The 15,932-nt window shown below is 37.0% G+C and overlaps 1 protein-coding gene across 1 annotated transcript in view; it reads right to left on the minus strand.

The window, feature by feature from the left end:
• WDR64 (WD repeat domain 64) overlaps positions 1–15,932 on the minus strand; it is a 156,053-nt gene that overhangs the window by 80,302 nt on the left and 59,819 nt on the right. The window contains exons 9-10 of the mRNA XM_030812610.1: positions 15,565–15,644; positions 4,652–4,791 (exon numbers count right to left, since the gene is read on the minus strand). Coding sequence (XP_030668470.1) covers positions 4,652–4,791; positions 15,565–15,644 — 220 coding nt within the window. The remainder of the gene's footprint in view (positions 1–4,651; positions 4,792–15,564; positions 15,645–15,932) is intronic.

Genomic DNA, 15,932 nt, shown 5'->3' on the forward strand with positions numbered 1-15,932 from the left:
AATCCACCCACCTCAGCCTCCCAAAGTGCTGGGATTATAGGCGTGAACTACGGCACCCAGCCTAGTTTGCTGTTCTTTCTGCCTAAATTGCCCTTTCCTTTTCCTAGATCTTCACGGGGCTGGTTCCCCTGATCATTCAGGCTTCAGCTTTTATGTCACCTCCCCAGAGGTGAGATTGAATCACACTACACTGCTATGTTTTCTATTTCTTTTCTTCTTCTTTTTCTTTGTTTGTGTAGAGATGGGGTCTTGCTATTTTGCCTAGGCTGGTTTTGAACTCCTGGCCTCAAGCAATCCACCTGGCTCAACTTCCCAAAGTGCTGGGATTACAGGCTTGAGCCATTACACCCAGCCCTGTGTTTCCTATTTCTTACCATACTTATCATACTGTTTTCTTACGTACTTGTTACTTTGCTTGTTTGTCTATCTCTTCCCCTAGCATGTCAACTTTCTCATTGCAGGGCCCTGGTCCTCCTTGTTCAATGCTTTGTCCCTAGAACTCAGAACTCAGAACAGTATCTAACACAATAGACACTCAAGAAATAAATAAATATTTGTTAAATAACCAAACGAATGACCTCCTTTCATCTTTATAATGGCCCTCTGAGCTAAACATTCCTACATTTACAGATGAAGAAACCAAGTGGAAAGACACTAATTTTCCCAAGTGGTGCTACTGAGATGCATGAATGAGTATCATCTTAATACACTCATTACATTTAAAAGAAATAGGAAAGGTTCTCTCTTCTGTCTCTTCATTTCTGAGCATAAGTGATCTCAACTTTTGCTAGAAAGATATCTTATTTCTCTTTAAATTATCTGTAGGAGACTCCAGGTCTCAATCATAGCATGTTTTTAGTTTTAGTGTCTCAAAACCTTCACTGTCTTTCCAGTACTACTTAAAAAAATTAAAGTTTCCTAAGCCGGGCACGGTGGCTCACACCTGTAATCCCAGCACTTTGGGAGGCTGAGGCAGGTGGATAACCTGAGGTGAGGAGTTCAAGACCAGCCTGGCCAACATGATGAAACCCCTGTCTCTACTAAAAATATAAAAATCAGCTGGGCATGGTGGCAGGAGCCCGTAATCCCAGCTACTTGGGAGGCTGAGGCAGGAGAATAGCTTGAACCTGAGAGGCAGAGGTTGCAATGAGCTGAGATGATGCCATTGCACTCCAGCCTGGGCAACAAGAATGAAACTTCGTCTCAAAAAAAAAAAAGTTTCCTTATTACAAAGTAGTGTATATTTACTATTAAAAAAAAACAAAGAAAAGAGAAAACAAAAGAAAAAAAGTCCATCCATGTATATCCACAATCTTGTTAGCCTCACTAAAACATCTTGTTATGTTTTAAAATTGATTACTTATATATTATTGTATTTTATATATTATTTAGATATTTTCATATGACTATTCATTTACATAATGTTGAATGTCTATGTGATATTTCTATTGTATATGAGGATACAGCATAATTTACTGAATCAAAGCCTTTTTTTCCTCTTGAATTTTACTTTATTGGTACATCACCCTAATTATCTCTCTTTTTCAACTGTAATATTGAGGTGTAATCTACTTACCTTAAAACTCACCTGTTTTTAGTGTAAGGTTCTGTGAGTTTTAGTCAATTTAAATATTTGTGCAACCATTATCATAATCTCTTTTTTTAAAGATGGTGTCTCATTATGTTGCCCAGGCTGGTCTTGAACTCCTGGGCTCAAGCGATCCTCCCACCTTGACCTCCCAAAATGCCAGGATTACAAGCATGAGCCACTACATGCAGTCCCTTGCTCTTTTTTTAAAAATTAATTTTATTAATGTATTTTTTGACCCTATATAGCCAAATTATTATCACCTTAATATATAGTCAATATGAAAACGATTGGCCCAGTGCTATGGCTCAGGCCTATACTAGCACTTTGAGGCAGGAGGTTCACTTGAGCCCAAAAGTTCGGGCAACATAGCAAGACCCCATCTCTACCAAAAATTAAAAAATTAGCAAATTAGACAGACCTACAAAAAAATAAAAGAGAGCTCTCTACCAAAAATAAAAATAATTAGCTTCGTATGGTGGCCCCCACCTGTAGTCCCAGCTACTGGGGAGGCTGAGGTGGGAGGATCCCTCGAGCCCAGTAGGTCAAGACAGCAGAGAGCCCCGAGGCTGCAATGAGCCCCACTGCACCATGCCACTGTACTCTAGCCTGGACGACAGAGCAAGATCCTGTCTCAAAAAATTGAGAGTTTTTTTTTGGAGAGGGGGATACTGAATCTTTGGAGTCTTGTGTATTTTACACTCACAGCGGACCTCAATTAGGACTAGCCATGTTTTAAAAATTTGTGGCTACCATATTGGCAGGTGAGGGCTGCTGGCCAGCTGGGCAATCTTGCAGGTCAGGTCATGTCCTCAGCTATGAGCTGGAGGAGGCAGGTGCCGGGTGCATTTTCCTCTCTAGACTGGGAGGAACCCCTCAGAGATACTTAGAGTCTTTCCCTTGTGGTTGCACATGGCAAGCATGGGCTCCAGGGAGATTCGCATAGTTCCGTGAGCATGGAGGGAACGACTGGGCCTTGGAGATCCCGATTGTTTCCATCGAAGGGTTTTGCGTCGGGTAGAGGGCGTATGAGGGGTAGAGGGTGTACGAGGAGAGAGGTGCGGGGCTGGGGGACGTGGGGCAAAGAGGGAAAGCATCGGGGTTTTTTTCTTTCCCTTCCCTTCCGTCTTTCATTTCCTTTCTGTATTTCCTGTTTCCTCCCTATTTTCTAGTTTTTCTTTTTTCCTTCTTAAATCAATATAAGCAATAGTGCAGTGAGCATCTTTTTATACAGATCTTTGCACACTCATCTAGCTATTTTATTGGAACAAATACGCAGGAAGTTTTTGCCAGTTTTATTTCCACCCAGCAGTACATAAACCTGTCTGTGTTCTTAAACCTTTGCCCTTCACTCCTCTTTCTTTCCCCTACTGATTTACTAAAGATTTTTGGTATTTGTTCAAGGATCTTATTCCAATTTCTCTGCTTTTTATTACATTTTTGCCCCCTGCCCCCGCTATCTGCCTTTAACTTTGTTTACGAGTATAGGGAGGCAGGCTGAGGAAGGGCAAATATGGGATTGACCACACTTTGGCACTAGATAGCTCTGTGACCTTGTGTAAGTGATTTAGATGTCATTTTCTCTGACGTGTGTAAAATGGGGATAATTACTTTATAGGGTTGTTATTAGCATCAATGAGTTGCATACATAAAATACTTAGCACAGCGCCTGGCACTTAAGCACTCAACAAATGATAGTTATTATAATTTACAGAAAGTTTGAATGTTTATTTAGTCATATTTATTTTCTCCTTAGTCGTAGGTGCTATGCTTAGGAATTACCCAAAAGTTATAAGACTATTCACCTATATTTTCTTCTGGAAATCTAGAATTTCTATGGTTTTGTATTTTAAATTTAATATCTTTATTTCATATGTAATGTATTGTGCTGTGTATTATGAAATGATGATCTGATTACATCTTTCTTTCTTTATGGCTGATCAGTTTTCCCAACACTTATTGAACAAACCATCCTTTGCTCACATATTTGAAACATTATTTCTGTTCTATACAAAATTCCCACATAGACATAAACTAATTCCTGCATTTTCTCCTTTGCTTCATAGATGTGATTATTTCTGCATTGACTACTGCTCTGTTTTATTTATTTTGGCTTTATGATATGCTTTAATATTGGATAGGGAAAGTGCCATCTCATAATTATATCTTCCAAAGTTTCTAGGATATTCCTATATGCCAGTATTTTTACATTAACTTTAAACTTGGCAAGCTGATACTTAAGTAATTCCGACTAGCAATAAATAAATACATTAAGCTGATGGAGAATCTCTTTTACAGCACAATATTTCCATGTAGGAATTAGTATGTCTCTTAATTTGTGTTCTTAAACAAAAGTACCTCAGTAAAACTTCATAGTTATCTTAATGTTAGTAGTGAATATTGCTTATTAAGTTTATTCCTAGGTATTTCATATTTTTTACTCTTGTGAATGCTATCTCTTTGACTTTTTTCCTCACTAATTATTGTTCTTATATAGAAATTTATTTCCTTTTTTATTTTTTAGAAATTTATTTTTTTATTTTATTTTTAAGTTGCTATTGCAATTAGCCACCTTATTGAATTTATCTATTCCTACACTGAAAGTTGATTTTATTGATTTTTTTCAAGCAGACAGTCCCATTATTTGCAAATATAATTCAGTCTCCTAATTTCTAATATTTATAGCTCATTTTTTGTTTTATTACATTGGTTAGAATGTTTCAAACACTGTTTAATAACAGCAACAATAACAGAAATCCTCATTTTTTCCTAATGTTCCTATCTATTGAAAGGCCTCTTATGTTTTACTTTTGAGGGTAATATTTGCTGTCTTTTCAATATTGTTTTTCTTTTACACTTGTTTTTAAACATGTTCTTTCTTATGCTATAATCAATAGAAACAGAGAATATTGGCTTATTCTTTCCTTTTCCATACTGACAATATTTTTCTCAGTGATTCATGACTATCGTTTATTTCAGTCAAGAATTGTATAATCCCTATGCCTTCCAACAGATAATTTTAAGGAAAAAACTGGTTTTGTTTTGTTACTTTCTTTTTGTTACCTTTGCAGAGGAAAGGCTGACAACATGTTGATCTTTTTCATTGGTTACGATCTCAGTGATACTGAACATGTGTCCCACAAGTTTCCCCACTGGCTTGGTGCTGATATTGGGGTGCCACAACCGGATGACTTTATCATCTCCTGAAAAGGAGGACAGGGAAAGATTGTTTGTTTTCTGAGGTGGTGAAGAGTTTCAAATGTATCTCTCACTGTATCATACCTGTATCTTTCTTCTAACAGCAAATCACAGTCTGTTTCTGGCAGGATGCATTATTCTGTGATTGATGTGCTAAGGGGCTGGCCTTGGTTTGGATCTGCTGCTCCTTGTGAAGGCTGTTTTGTAAAGACTGTATTTACATACACAAATGTGAATTCTCATAAATATTGTATGAGTTCTTTTCTTGATTCAATCCTTTCCTATACTTTCATGCATTAATGTATTATTTATACTTTATTTACTTCCAAAAATATTTAAGGCAGCTGTTCTTTTGTTTTCATTCTTAAATTATGCAAACGTTATAATAATGAAAGAAATCAAGGAAAGAGGAAACTGCACTTAATCTTCACCATTATAACAAATCAACTGTTGTCATTTTTCCATCTTCCCTTCTAGCATGTATTCATAAGCATATATAATTTATGTGTAGTTACTACCACAGAATAAATATGGTTTTTTAATTGCTAAAAATCATAGAAGGGTATAATTTTTATAAAATTGTCTTTTCCTCCATAATCTCTAACTCCTTGTAGGAAATCACTGTTAACTTTTTAAAAATATAAATTAGATGTATTTCTAGATACATATTTATACCCACTACTTTTTTTTATTTATGAAAGGCCATGAGCTCATGCCCGCATAATTATCCTTTTAGTTACTATTTCACAATTTCTTAACCCCTTGTCCATTGATTAGTCCACTAATTCTAGTTTTTTACTGTATTCAACAATACTGCAATGAATGGTTATTGTACTTCTGTGGTCTTTGTTTCCTTTTGGATTATTTACTGTGGATAAAGTCCCAAGTGTGGCATCATTATGTTACAGGCTATATACATTTTTATCACGTTTAAACATATTGCTAGCTTACTTTCCAAAATGGCTGCACTAAATCCCAAGGCCATCAATGATATATTCTGTCAGTTTCATTACATTCTGGCCAGCACATGAATATTGTCATGATTTAAAATGTTTGCTATGTTAATAGGTCTAAATGATACCTTATTTTTAATTACATTTTATGATAGCTAATGCTGTTGGGTATTTTTTCCCAAATATATCTGCTAATTGTATCTTCTTCTTCTGTAAATTTTTGGACTATATCCTTTAGCCATGATCTACTGGAATTTTGATAGCACTAAAAATAAAAGTTGAACCAGGAATGTATTATCATATGTACACACACACACACACACAGTTTTATGAAGAAACTGGCTACATGTTCACCAAACCCATATCCTGTCTTCCTGGGTACACATTTCCAGGCTCCTTTGCAGTTAGGCGTGGTCAGATTACTGAGTTTTAGCCAGTGAATTCTGAGAGCTGATTTTAAACTTTACATTTTCATTGTGTCTGACCCATTCACATTTTGGGAGTTATTTTTTACAGTAGCCAGCATTACTTAAACAAATGTGCAGCTGTAATCTAATTATGTTTCCAAAAAGAATAAAAACTGTAATCGTTTACAAAATATAGAATATTTTTAAGATATTAAATTTTATATTTCACAAATAATTCTTTAAATGTCATCCTGGAAACTGAGCCATGAAAACATCAAAGAACTTCAAACTGGGATCCTAGAAGTTGCATAATCCAACTTTCTTATCTCACAAAAGAAAGAAACTAACTCCCAAAGATTAAGTAATTTTAACTGAATGATTTAATTATTTAAATGTGATTTGTACATCTGAAAAAATGGAATTGAGTTAGTAATACAACAAAGCATTCCTAAGCACCTTACATATTACCAAGGACCTTTAGGCTACTAGACAAAAAGGCTGTATAAAGGCATTATAACCTAAGTTATAATTTATATATAACCTGAATTATTAACAGTCATAATTTACATATAAAAATCCTAAAATTCAAAATAGTCATTTTACATTCTTCACAGAATTAGAAGAAACTATTTTAAAATTCAAGTGGAACCAAAAAAGAGCCTGAATAGCAAAGACAGTCCTAAGCAAAAAGAACAAAGCAGACGGCATCACACTACCCCACTTCAAACTATACTACAAAGCTCCTGTAACCAAAACAGCATGGTACTGGTACGAAAACAGACACACAGACCAATGAAACAGAATAGAGATCTCAGAAATAAAACCACACATCCACAACCAGCTGATTGTCAACAAACCTGATCAAAACAAGCAATGGGGAAAGGATTCCCTATTTAATAAATGGTGCTAGGAGAACTGGCTAGCCACATGCAGAAAACTGAAACTGGACCCTTTCCTTACACCTTTTACAAAAATTAACTCAAGATGGTTTAAAGACTTGAATGTAAACCCCAAAACTATAAAAGCCCTAGAAGAAAATCTAGGCAATACCATTCAGGACACAGACACGAGCAAAGATTTCATGACAAAAACACCAAAGGCAATAGCAACAAAAGCAAAAATTGACAAATGGGATCTAATTAAACTAAGGAGCTTCTGCACAGCAAAAGAAACTATCATCAGAGTGAACAGACAACCTACAGAATGGGAGAAAATTTTTGCAATCTATCCATCTGACAAAGGTCTAATATCCAGAGTCTATAAGGAACTTAAACAAATTTACAAGAAAAAAACCTAACCCCATTAAAAAGTGGACAAAAGACATGAACAGATACTCCTGAAAAGAAGAAATTTATGCGGCCAAAAAACATATAAAAAAAGCTCAACATCATTGGTCGTTGGAGAAATGCAAATCAAAACCACAATGAGATACCATCTCATGCCAGTCAGAATGGTGATTATTAAAAAGTCCAGAAACAACAGATGCTGGCAAAGTTGCAGAGAAAAAGAAATGCTTTTACAGTGTTGGTGGGAGTGTAAATTAGTTCAACCACTGTGGAAGGCCGTGTAGCAATTCCTCAAATATCTAGGGACAGAAATACCACTTGACCCAGCAGTCCCACTACTGGGTATATACCCAAAGGAATACAAATCATTCTATTATGAAGATACATGGCTGTGTATCTTAATTGCAACGCTATTCACAATAGCCCATCGATGATAGATTGGATAAAGAAAATGTGGTACATATACACCATGAAATACTGTGCAGCCATAAAAAGGAACGAGATCATGTCCTTTGCAAGGACTTGGATGGAGCTGGAAGCCATTACCCTCAGCAAACTAACACAGGAACAGAAAACCAAACACTGCATGTTCTCACTTATAAGTGGTAGCTGAACCTTGAGAATGGACACATGGACACACGGTGGGGAACAACTCACATTCACTGGGTAGTGAGGAAGAGAGAGGATCAGGAAAAATAGCTAATGGATGCTGGACTTAATATCCAGGTGATAGGTTGATCTGTGCAGCAAACCACCATGGCACATGTTTACCTATGTAACAAACCTGCACATCCTTCACATGTACCCTGGAACTTAAAATAAATTTGAAGAAAAAAAAGAAAATAAATAAATTTTTAAAACCCAAAATAGTAATTCTAGTTAATCTGGTATTATATATTGGGCCACCCATTAGGATGTATTTCCTGATATATATTGGATTTTTATTTTGATAGATTATCCACACTGAAAGAGCCAGTCAGGTATGGAGGGATAATTAGGTGACTTGTTAGTTGGATATTTATAAACCAGGCAAATTTGATAGATGCTTCCATAATTCTATGATTATTTTGTTGGGCCTCATGAAAAAGCATAGTATTTTTCTCTACCTTTTTTCTCTTCTTCGAGTATCCCAATCCATCCATCAAGTCTCAGCATAGCTTTTCCTCCAATAATATTCCAGAATACTTCCATGTTCTCCAAACCTGAGTGCCCTACCTATGTGCCTCCTTCATCGCCATCATCCTTCATAGTTAATTATTTGTCTGGACCACTATTAGACTCCAGGTGCCTTGAGGACAGAACTTGTTCTTGTTTACTGTCACATATAATCTATAGTAAGAATTCAACAGATATTTTTTGAACCGCTTCAGTAACTTCATTGTTGGGATGATGAATCACAGCTCAGAGGTTTAACTGTCAAGTGCCAAAAGAGGGGAAAAACATGTATTCAAACAAAAAAAATGGATCTTCATTGAATGTTCATCTAATTTTTTTGGAAGGTCATTTGTTCATTTCAGAGGCTCTCACTTCTTGGAGTGTTATTAAAGGCAAGCTGAAAAAAACTCATTGCATAGCTGATTATTGGTTTCCATTTCTTAAGAATTGCAATGGAGTGAATTCATTCCCTCCCAAATTTATATATTGAAGCCCTAGCCCCAACACGATGGTGTTTGGAAATGGGGGGGGCCTTTGGGAGATAATTAGGTTCAGGTGAGGTAATGAAGGTGGGCCCTCATGATGAGATTAATGTCCTTATTAGAAAAGACACCAGATCCTGCTGCCCCAACCCACCCTCTCTCCCCTCTCTCTCCCTGCCATTTGAGAACATGGAGAGAAGGCAGGTGTCTACAAGCGAGGAAGAGAGCCCTCGCCAGAAACTGACAATGCTGGCACCTTGATCCTGCACTTCTAGCCTCCAGAAAATTTGTGTTGCTTAAACCTTTCTGTTTATGGTATTTTGTTAGGGCAGCTCAAGCTGACTAAAACATCAACCAAGATATTTTAGGGTAGTTGATGAGGAAGTGGAATATTTTCTTAAATTTAAAACTTCCATGTTGCTCTTATTAACAACAAGAGAGAAAATCTCTTGAGAAGTTAACTGTGCACTTAGTGTTTTTTTAATCTATGCTCCCGCTTGTCTTCTGATACCTTTGTGCCCTTAGTATTTTGCAAGATGTGAAGGATACAAAGAATTTCTAGATATTGTTCCTGCCCAAAGTCTACTTTTTCAGAAGACCCAAGTTTACACCCTTTTAAGACTTAGTTTGGTTATTACTCTCCCCAGTGCCTTCCCTAATCACCTTCCTCTGCCCTAAACAGAGTTCAGCCTCCTTCTTCTGTGTTTTTACTGTATTTCCTTCAGCTTTCTTTTACAGCACTAATAATTGTCTGTTTACCTATCTGTTTACCCATTATCTGGTGAGCCTAGTAGTTCTCATTCATAGCAGTGTTTGGCAAGTAGTAAGCGCTTAATACATGTTTGCTAAGTAAATGAGTTGGCTTGTAGAGTCACTCATGAAGTGGTTAAGGACACATATTTTGAGCGAGTCATATTTGATTTGAAACCGGGCTCTATCACTTAACTAGTTCTATGACTTTGAGTAAGTTGCTTTGCCTGTCTGCATCTGAGTTTTCTTATCTATAAAATGGGGATAAATGGAACTTACAGCACAGTTTTATTGTGAAGATTGAGTGGAGTTGTGCATGTATAACTGAACAGTTTCTGGACCATAAACTAACAATTACTATTACTATTAGAACTAAGTTCCTACAGTGCATTTAGATTATATTTAGGGGAGAGGAACTGATACATAGATATATGAAATATGATCCCTGCTCTTGAGAGTTTACAATCTAGTAGTAGCAATAAGGCAAGGAGATATAGAGGGTAAACAAGTATTTGTAAAGAGTATGTCAAATCTGAAGATAGGTCTTTATACTGTAAATATTATGGTTCATAAAGAGTTAATTCCCTGTTTTTTTGTTGCTTTCTATTTTTTTCTTTTTTTCTTTTCTGTGTGTGTGAAGCCAGAATTTAGATAAAGTCACATATCAAAGAGAGGATTTTCTTTCCTTTAGCAGATTCTTCTCTCAGTTGGGTGAGTCACTTCATCTAAGTGCATCACTCTTGATGAGATGAGCAGGTTCAGTTCACACAAAAATGCAGGAGAGAGAGAGCGTCTAGTAAACCAGATTTCTGTGGTCCAGGAAGAACACAGGGCTGAGTGGGTGCAAAGAGAACTGACTCAGTCTCAGCTCTGCCAGCTAACTAGTTGTGCGACTTGTCTGGGGCCTCGATTTCCTCATGTAAAATTATAATCTTCAAGGCTCCATCCAGCTCTAAAATTTCATAATTATGTGCTCCAGAGGGAGAGATCACTACAGTGAAAGCAGAGGGCAATCTGGAATTTTTATAGGTAGTAAGAAAGTCACCAGATATTCAGTTACATGATTCAAACTGAATAGTTCCAATAATGCAGTATCTTGCCTGCATTTCCTTTTCATTGGCAATGGCCAAGATGTATCATGCTATTCAGACATGTTCAGAACCCAAGCCTTGCACCCACAGGTGATCTTATATCATGTTGGTGGGGCATCCCCTGAAATGGGCATTATCATTCCTGGACGATGAGGCTAGGCAATAGGCTATATCCCCAGAAGAAAATCTATAACTTCTATATCACATGAAGAAGAATGCAATAGAGATCTGCCACCTGAGAAATATCTAGGCCTCTTAAACTAATGGCTTTGTCCATTATGCATTGTGAAGAAAATCCAATCTTCTGGAGGTTCCCTATTGCCTACTCCACAGATGTCCTCCAGCTCTGCTTGCTTTCGTTGCTTGGAATGGAATCATATGTGGTGGCCTTGTGGAGGCAGAATTAGCAGAAAGGGACAGATGCTAAGCTCTCAAAGCCTATATTATTTCATCTGTATTATTATCACCATCACCATCATCATCATCATCATCATATGTTGATTCATGCTATACTTTGTAGTTATCTATAAACTTGTCTTATACTATTAGGCTTTAAATGTTCGCAGGTTAGGAATACAACCTGACCTTTATAAGGTTAATAGCCTAATCTATAGCAATTGTGCAGAAAATATTTGTTGAACAAAACATGAAAAAAATGCATGCAGAGCCCCCAAAATATCTTTTTGGGAGGTAATTGTGTTTCTACTCTGAACCTTCCATACTAAGAACTTAATTCCTAAAAAGGCTAGTGCAAACACTATTCAGCAAAAATATTCTAGATGGTCACCAAAATAATGCTCAGGAAATTTTTAGGTTTTCTTGGTAAACACTCTGTCCTGGTTTGGCTTTTTTTTTTTTTTTTTTTCCTGCAAAAGCTTGTGCTTTTTTGAAGCTCATCAAATGTCCCTGCACATTTAATACATTCAACTCTGCCTAGCAAAGCTGCTTTTATTGTATATTTTGAGTCGTCAGCGGGTACATACCGTACATTTAGCAATGGTGCTTGGCTGAGTCACTAATCAACAAGAGTACTCTCCTGAGAAAAATGTGTTTTCAGTTACTGGGAATTTGCATTTTCTACTAATAGAGGCTCCATAACTGTGACAATTCAATAAATTATGCATGAAGAAAAGTATTAGTTGCTTGTCGGTCATACTACTAAGTGTTTTCTTCCCTCTGTGAGAGAGCTAGAAAACCTATAATTAATACGTTTTCAAGCTGTAGATGAGGGTCTTATAATATAATGAACACTGAGGTTAATGAGAGTCAGATGACTTAATCCAAAAACACTGAAGTGGTTTAAGTCCTAAAACTTTACCAAACACATTTTTCCCCCAGAAATGATTAAAATACTAAGATTACAAAGCCTATAAAAACTGGTCGATTCTTAACATTTTGTATTCTTTTGTGTGTGAGGGCAAAGGGCTGTGCAGAGGAGTTGGTTAAGATTAATGTGACAGCATAATGTGACAATCAGATTTTAGAATCAAATTTCACATTAGCCATATATTTAAGTACTGCTTTTTCAAAGGGTTTCATGTGCAGGGTTTGCATTGAAAGAGGAAGAGGGCTATATTTTTGCCTAACTAAAGACATGCAATGGAGAGAGGAGGATTCATTGCAGTTTGATTCTCAAACATGTTTGCTGCTTTATCTTTCACACCAAGGGGCTCTCCCTCCCTCATCTCTTTCATCCTCCTTCTGATGTGTGGTCCAGACAAAAAACTGTGCCCATTTCTGTTGGAAGTAATAAGCCAAGACAGTCATTAACTCAGGAAGGGGCAGTGGGGATCAAGAAATTGGGATATAAGTAACCCATGTCTTTTTCTGAAAGTATCCCACTTCTTTTTCTGAAAGTATCCCACTTCTTTTTCTGATTCTAGCGTTTGTTTCTTGATGTGTTCTAGACCTCAGTATGGAGATCTTTAAATAACTGTAATTAGTTTGGTTGAGAGACTTGGATTCCTGTTTTTCTTAGAATCATCACTACCAAATATCAAGAAACTTGCTCCCTACCCAAGCCATGACTCCCACACACTTCTTTACAGACTTCTTATCCATATGCCTTCCTTTCTTTTCTTCATGTCCTCACTTGAGTCTTAGAGGTTTGTGGACAATTAATGCTTTGGTTTTTCTGAGTGCACAAAGCTGTAATTATATATTGAGTAGCATCTAGTTGGCAAACTGGGTTCCAAATTTTCGAAAGGACATTTTTAGTTTATCTCCCTGTGAACAGGCAGTTCTTTAAAAAACAGAATCACAGTATTTTAGGCTCAGAGGGATCTTGAAATGTATTTAGTCCCACTTCCTCATTTTTACCAGATAAGGAAAATGAGCAAAAGGGAGTGATTAAGTGATTGCTGAAAAATCAGAGTTGGTGATTGGCCAGGCGATGGCTAAACCCAGCTATTCTAACTTCTAGTGCATTGTTTTTATTTGCTGTGCTTGCCAATAGACTACTATATTATCTTTGTAATACTGTTGGAACCATAAGCTAATTTCAATTTAGTATTGTAGAAGGCCCAAAGCTGAGCAGAGATTTAAATATAAATTTTGAATGCACAGTGCACTTGGAAAAAAAAATTAACTTTATGCCCTTAGGGGAGATTCCCCAGCCATGAAATAGGAGCTTAGCTGTCTTTATATTTAGCAATATAGGCACTTCAGGGATGAGGCAGGACACTTTAGATAGGAAACCAAACCGCCTGCTGTGTATGTTTGAGAGTGAGAAATCTGAAGAAATCTTACTGTAGACAGAGCCAATAGCACTTACTCATTAAACATCATGGCTCCTTTAATAGATATTTTTGCTGTAAACTCTTTTTTTTTATGGTTTTATTTATTTTTTTTTTATTATACTTTAGGTTTTAGGGTACATGTGCACAATGTGCAGGTTTGTTACATATGTATCCATGTGCCATGTTGATTTCCTGCACCCATTAACTCGTCATTTAGCATTAGGTATATCTCCTAATGCTGTCCCTCCCCCCTCCCCAAACCCCGCAACAGTCCCCGGAGTGTGATGTTCCCCTTCCTGTGTCCATGAGTTCTCATTGTCAAGTTCCCACCTATGAGTGAGAACATGCGGTGTTTGGTTTTTTGTCCTTGCGATAGTTTACTGAGAATGTTGGTTTCCAGTTTCATCCATGTCCCTACAAAGGACATGAACTCATCATTTTTTATGGCTGCATAGTATTCCATGGTGTATATGTGCCACATTTTCTTAATCCAGTCTATCGTTGTTGGACATTTGGGTTGGTTCCAAGTCTTTGCTATTGTGAATAGTGCCACAATAAACATACGTGTGCATGTGTCTTTATAGCAGCATGATTTATAGTCCTTTGGGTATATACCCAGTAATGGGATGGCTGGGTCAAATGGTATTTCTAGTTCTAGATCCCTGAGGAATAGCCACACTGACTTCCACAATGGTTGAACTAGTTTACAGTCCCACCAACAGTGTAAACTCTTTTGCCAATGATGTATTTATTGATTTTTTTCTTGATGACAGAGTTTTCTTCTTTTTTAAAAAAATATTTATTGTTTCTTCCCTTTTTAAAGTTTGGGTTTGCAATATAGACCACTTTCTTGATGTTTGTTTGTGTTTCTGTTTTGCTCATTTAAGTCTTGCAAGCCTACATGCCTCCTGTCTCTTACAAGGCCACCCTGGCCTCCTTGAGGAACCTCTGGGAGCTCATCTTCTCCCAGATCCAGGTAGCCTAGGGAGCCCTGACATCATTCATCTCCAACCAGATCTTTTCCTGTCACCAAAAGGAATCTTCTCTTGGATGTCTAATCAACACTTGACATTTAAGTTCACAGTTGAGCTTTCTTTTGTTCTCCTTCCCCAGGTAAGCACCCACTTTCTAATTTCTGTATAACTATCAATACAATTGCTACTCTTTCATTTCTCCCACCGTACAAACGTGGAGCTGGTTGATTTCTCTTACTAATCCCTGAAAGCATTGCATCTCCAAGTCTTATGAATAATTAATTTCCCATGTCTTTGAGGTCGAGTCTTTCTTTTTTTAAACAATAGCACCTACAGTAATTCAGACCCTCTCCATCTGATTCATGTCTCCCCGAAACTTATTGTGTTACCTTTTTCCTTCCTCTTAGCAGATAACCTTTTTTCTTATTTTCTACCTAACCCATCTATCACTTAAGTGTTGGTATTCTTCAAGATTCTCTTCTTGGTCTTCTCATCTGTTAACTCTAAACCATTGGCTCTTGACCTTTTTGGTCATGATCTCCTTTGGAGGATTTGATGAAATTTTGAAATTTTTCTCCAGAAAAAGGCACACACACACACATAAGTGCCAGGGGCTCCAGGTCTCCTGGGAGACCTAGGAACTCATGCTGTCACCCATAAAAATAAGCTCTAGATGGATTAAAGCTCTAAAGGTAAACAGAAAACAAAACAATAAGAACAAATTCTAGTAAAATACAGGAAAATTTGTCTCACACACTCTTGGGCTGAAGAAGGCTTTTCTAAGTATGTTATCAAATCCGGACGCCAGAAAGAAAAAGGCAAACAGATTTGACTTGATACAAATTTGTAAATTCCCTAATGTGTTTTTCCCGGCACCAAAACTCAAAGAGAACAATGTTTGCAAAGTAGAAAACCCCTATGTAATGTGAACCGTCCTCTTACCTCCAGTGACAATCACATTTGCTTTAACACAGTAGCAAAAAGTGTTTGCTCCTCTTGGCATGGAAAACTCTCTGACAGGCCTGGAAAACACAAATTAGATGTAAAACATATATATTTTTCTTTATCAAGTTAATTCTGACTTATAAATAGATTATGTTTGATGGACTCATTTCTAAGTTGGTTGTAAATCCATTTGCCCACAGGCCATATTATAAGTAATGATTAAGTCATAATTAACAGTAAGAATCTACTTACTCCATCATGTGGTGATATTCGCGTAGTACTTTGTATTGTTCCTGTTCAAAAGAAAATCCAGCCCTCCGTGCTGGGTTTGTGGTTTTGCTTGTGGTGAGGATGGGCCAACCTGT

Source organism: Nomascus leucogenys, chromosome 5 (assembly GCF_006542625.1).
Source record: "Nomascus leucogenys isolate Asia chromosome 5, Asia_NLE_v1, whole genome shotgun sequence".
In the NCBI taxonomy this organism is placed as follows: Eukaryota; Metazoa; Chordata; class Mammalia; order Primates; family Hylobatidae; genus Nomascus; species Nomascus leucogenys.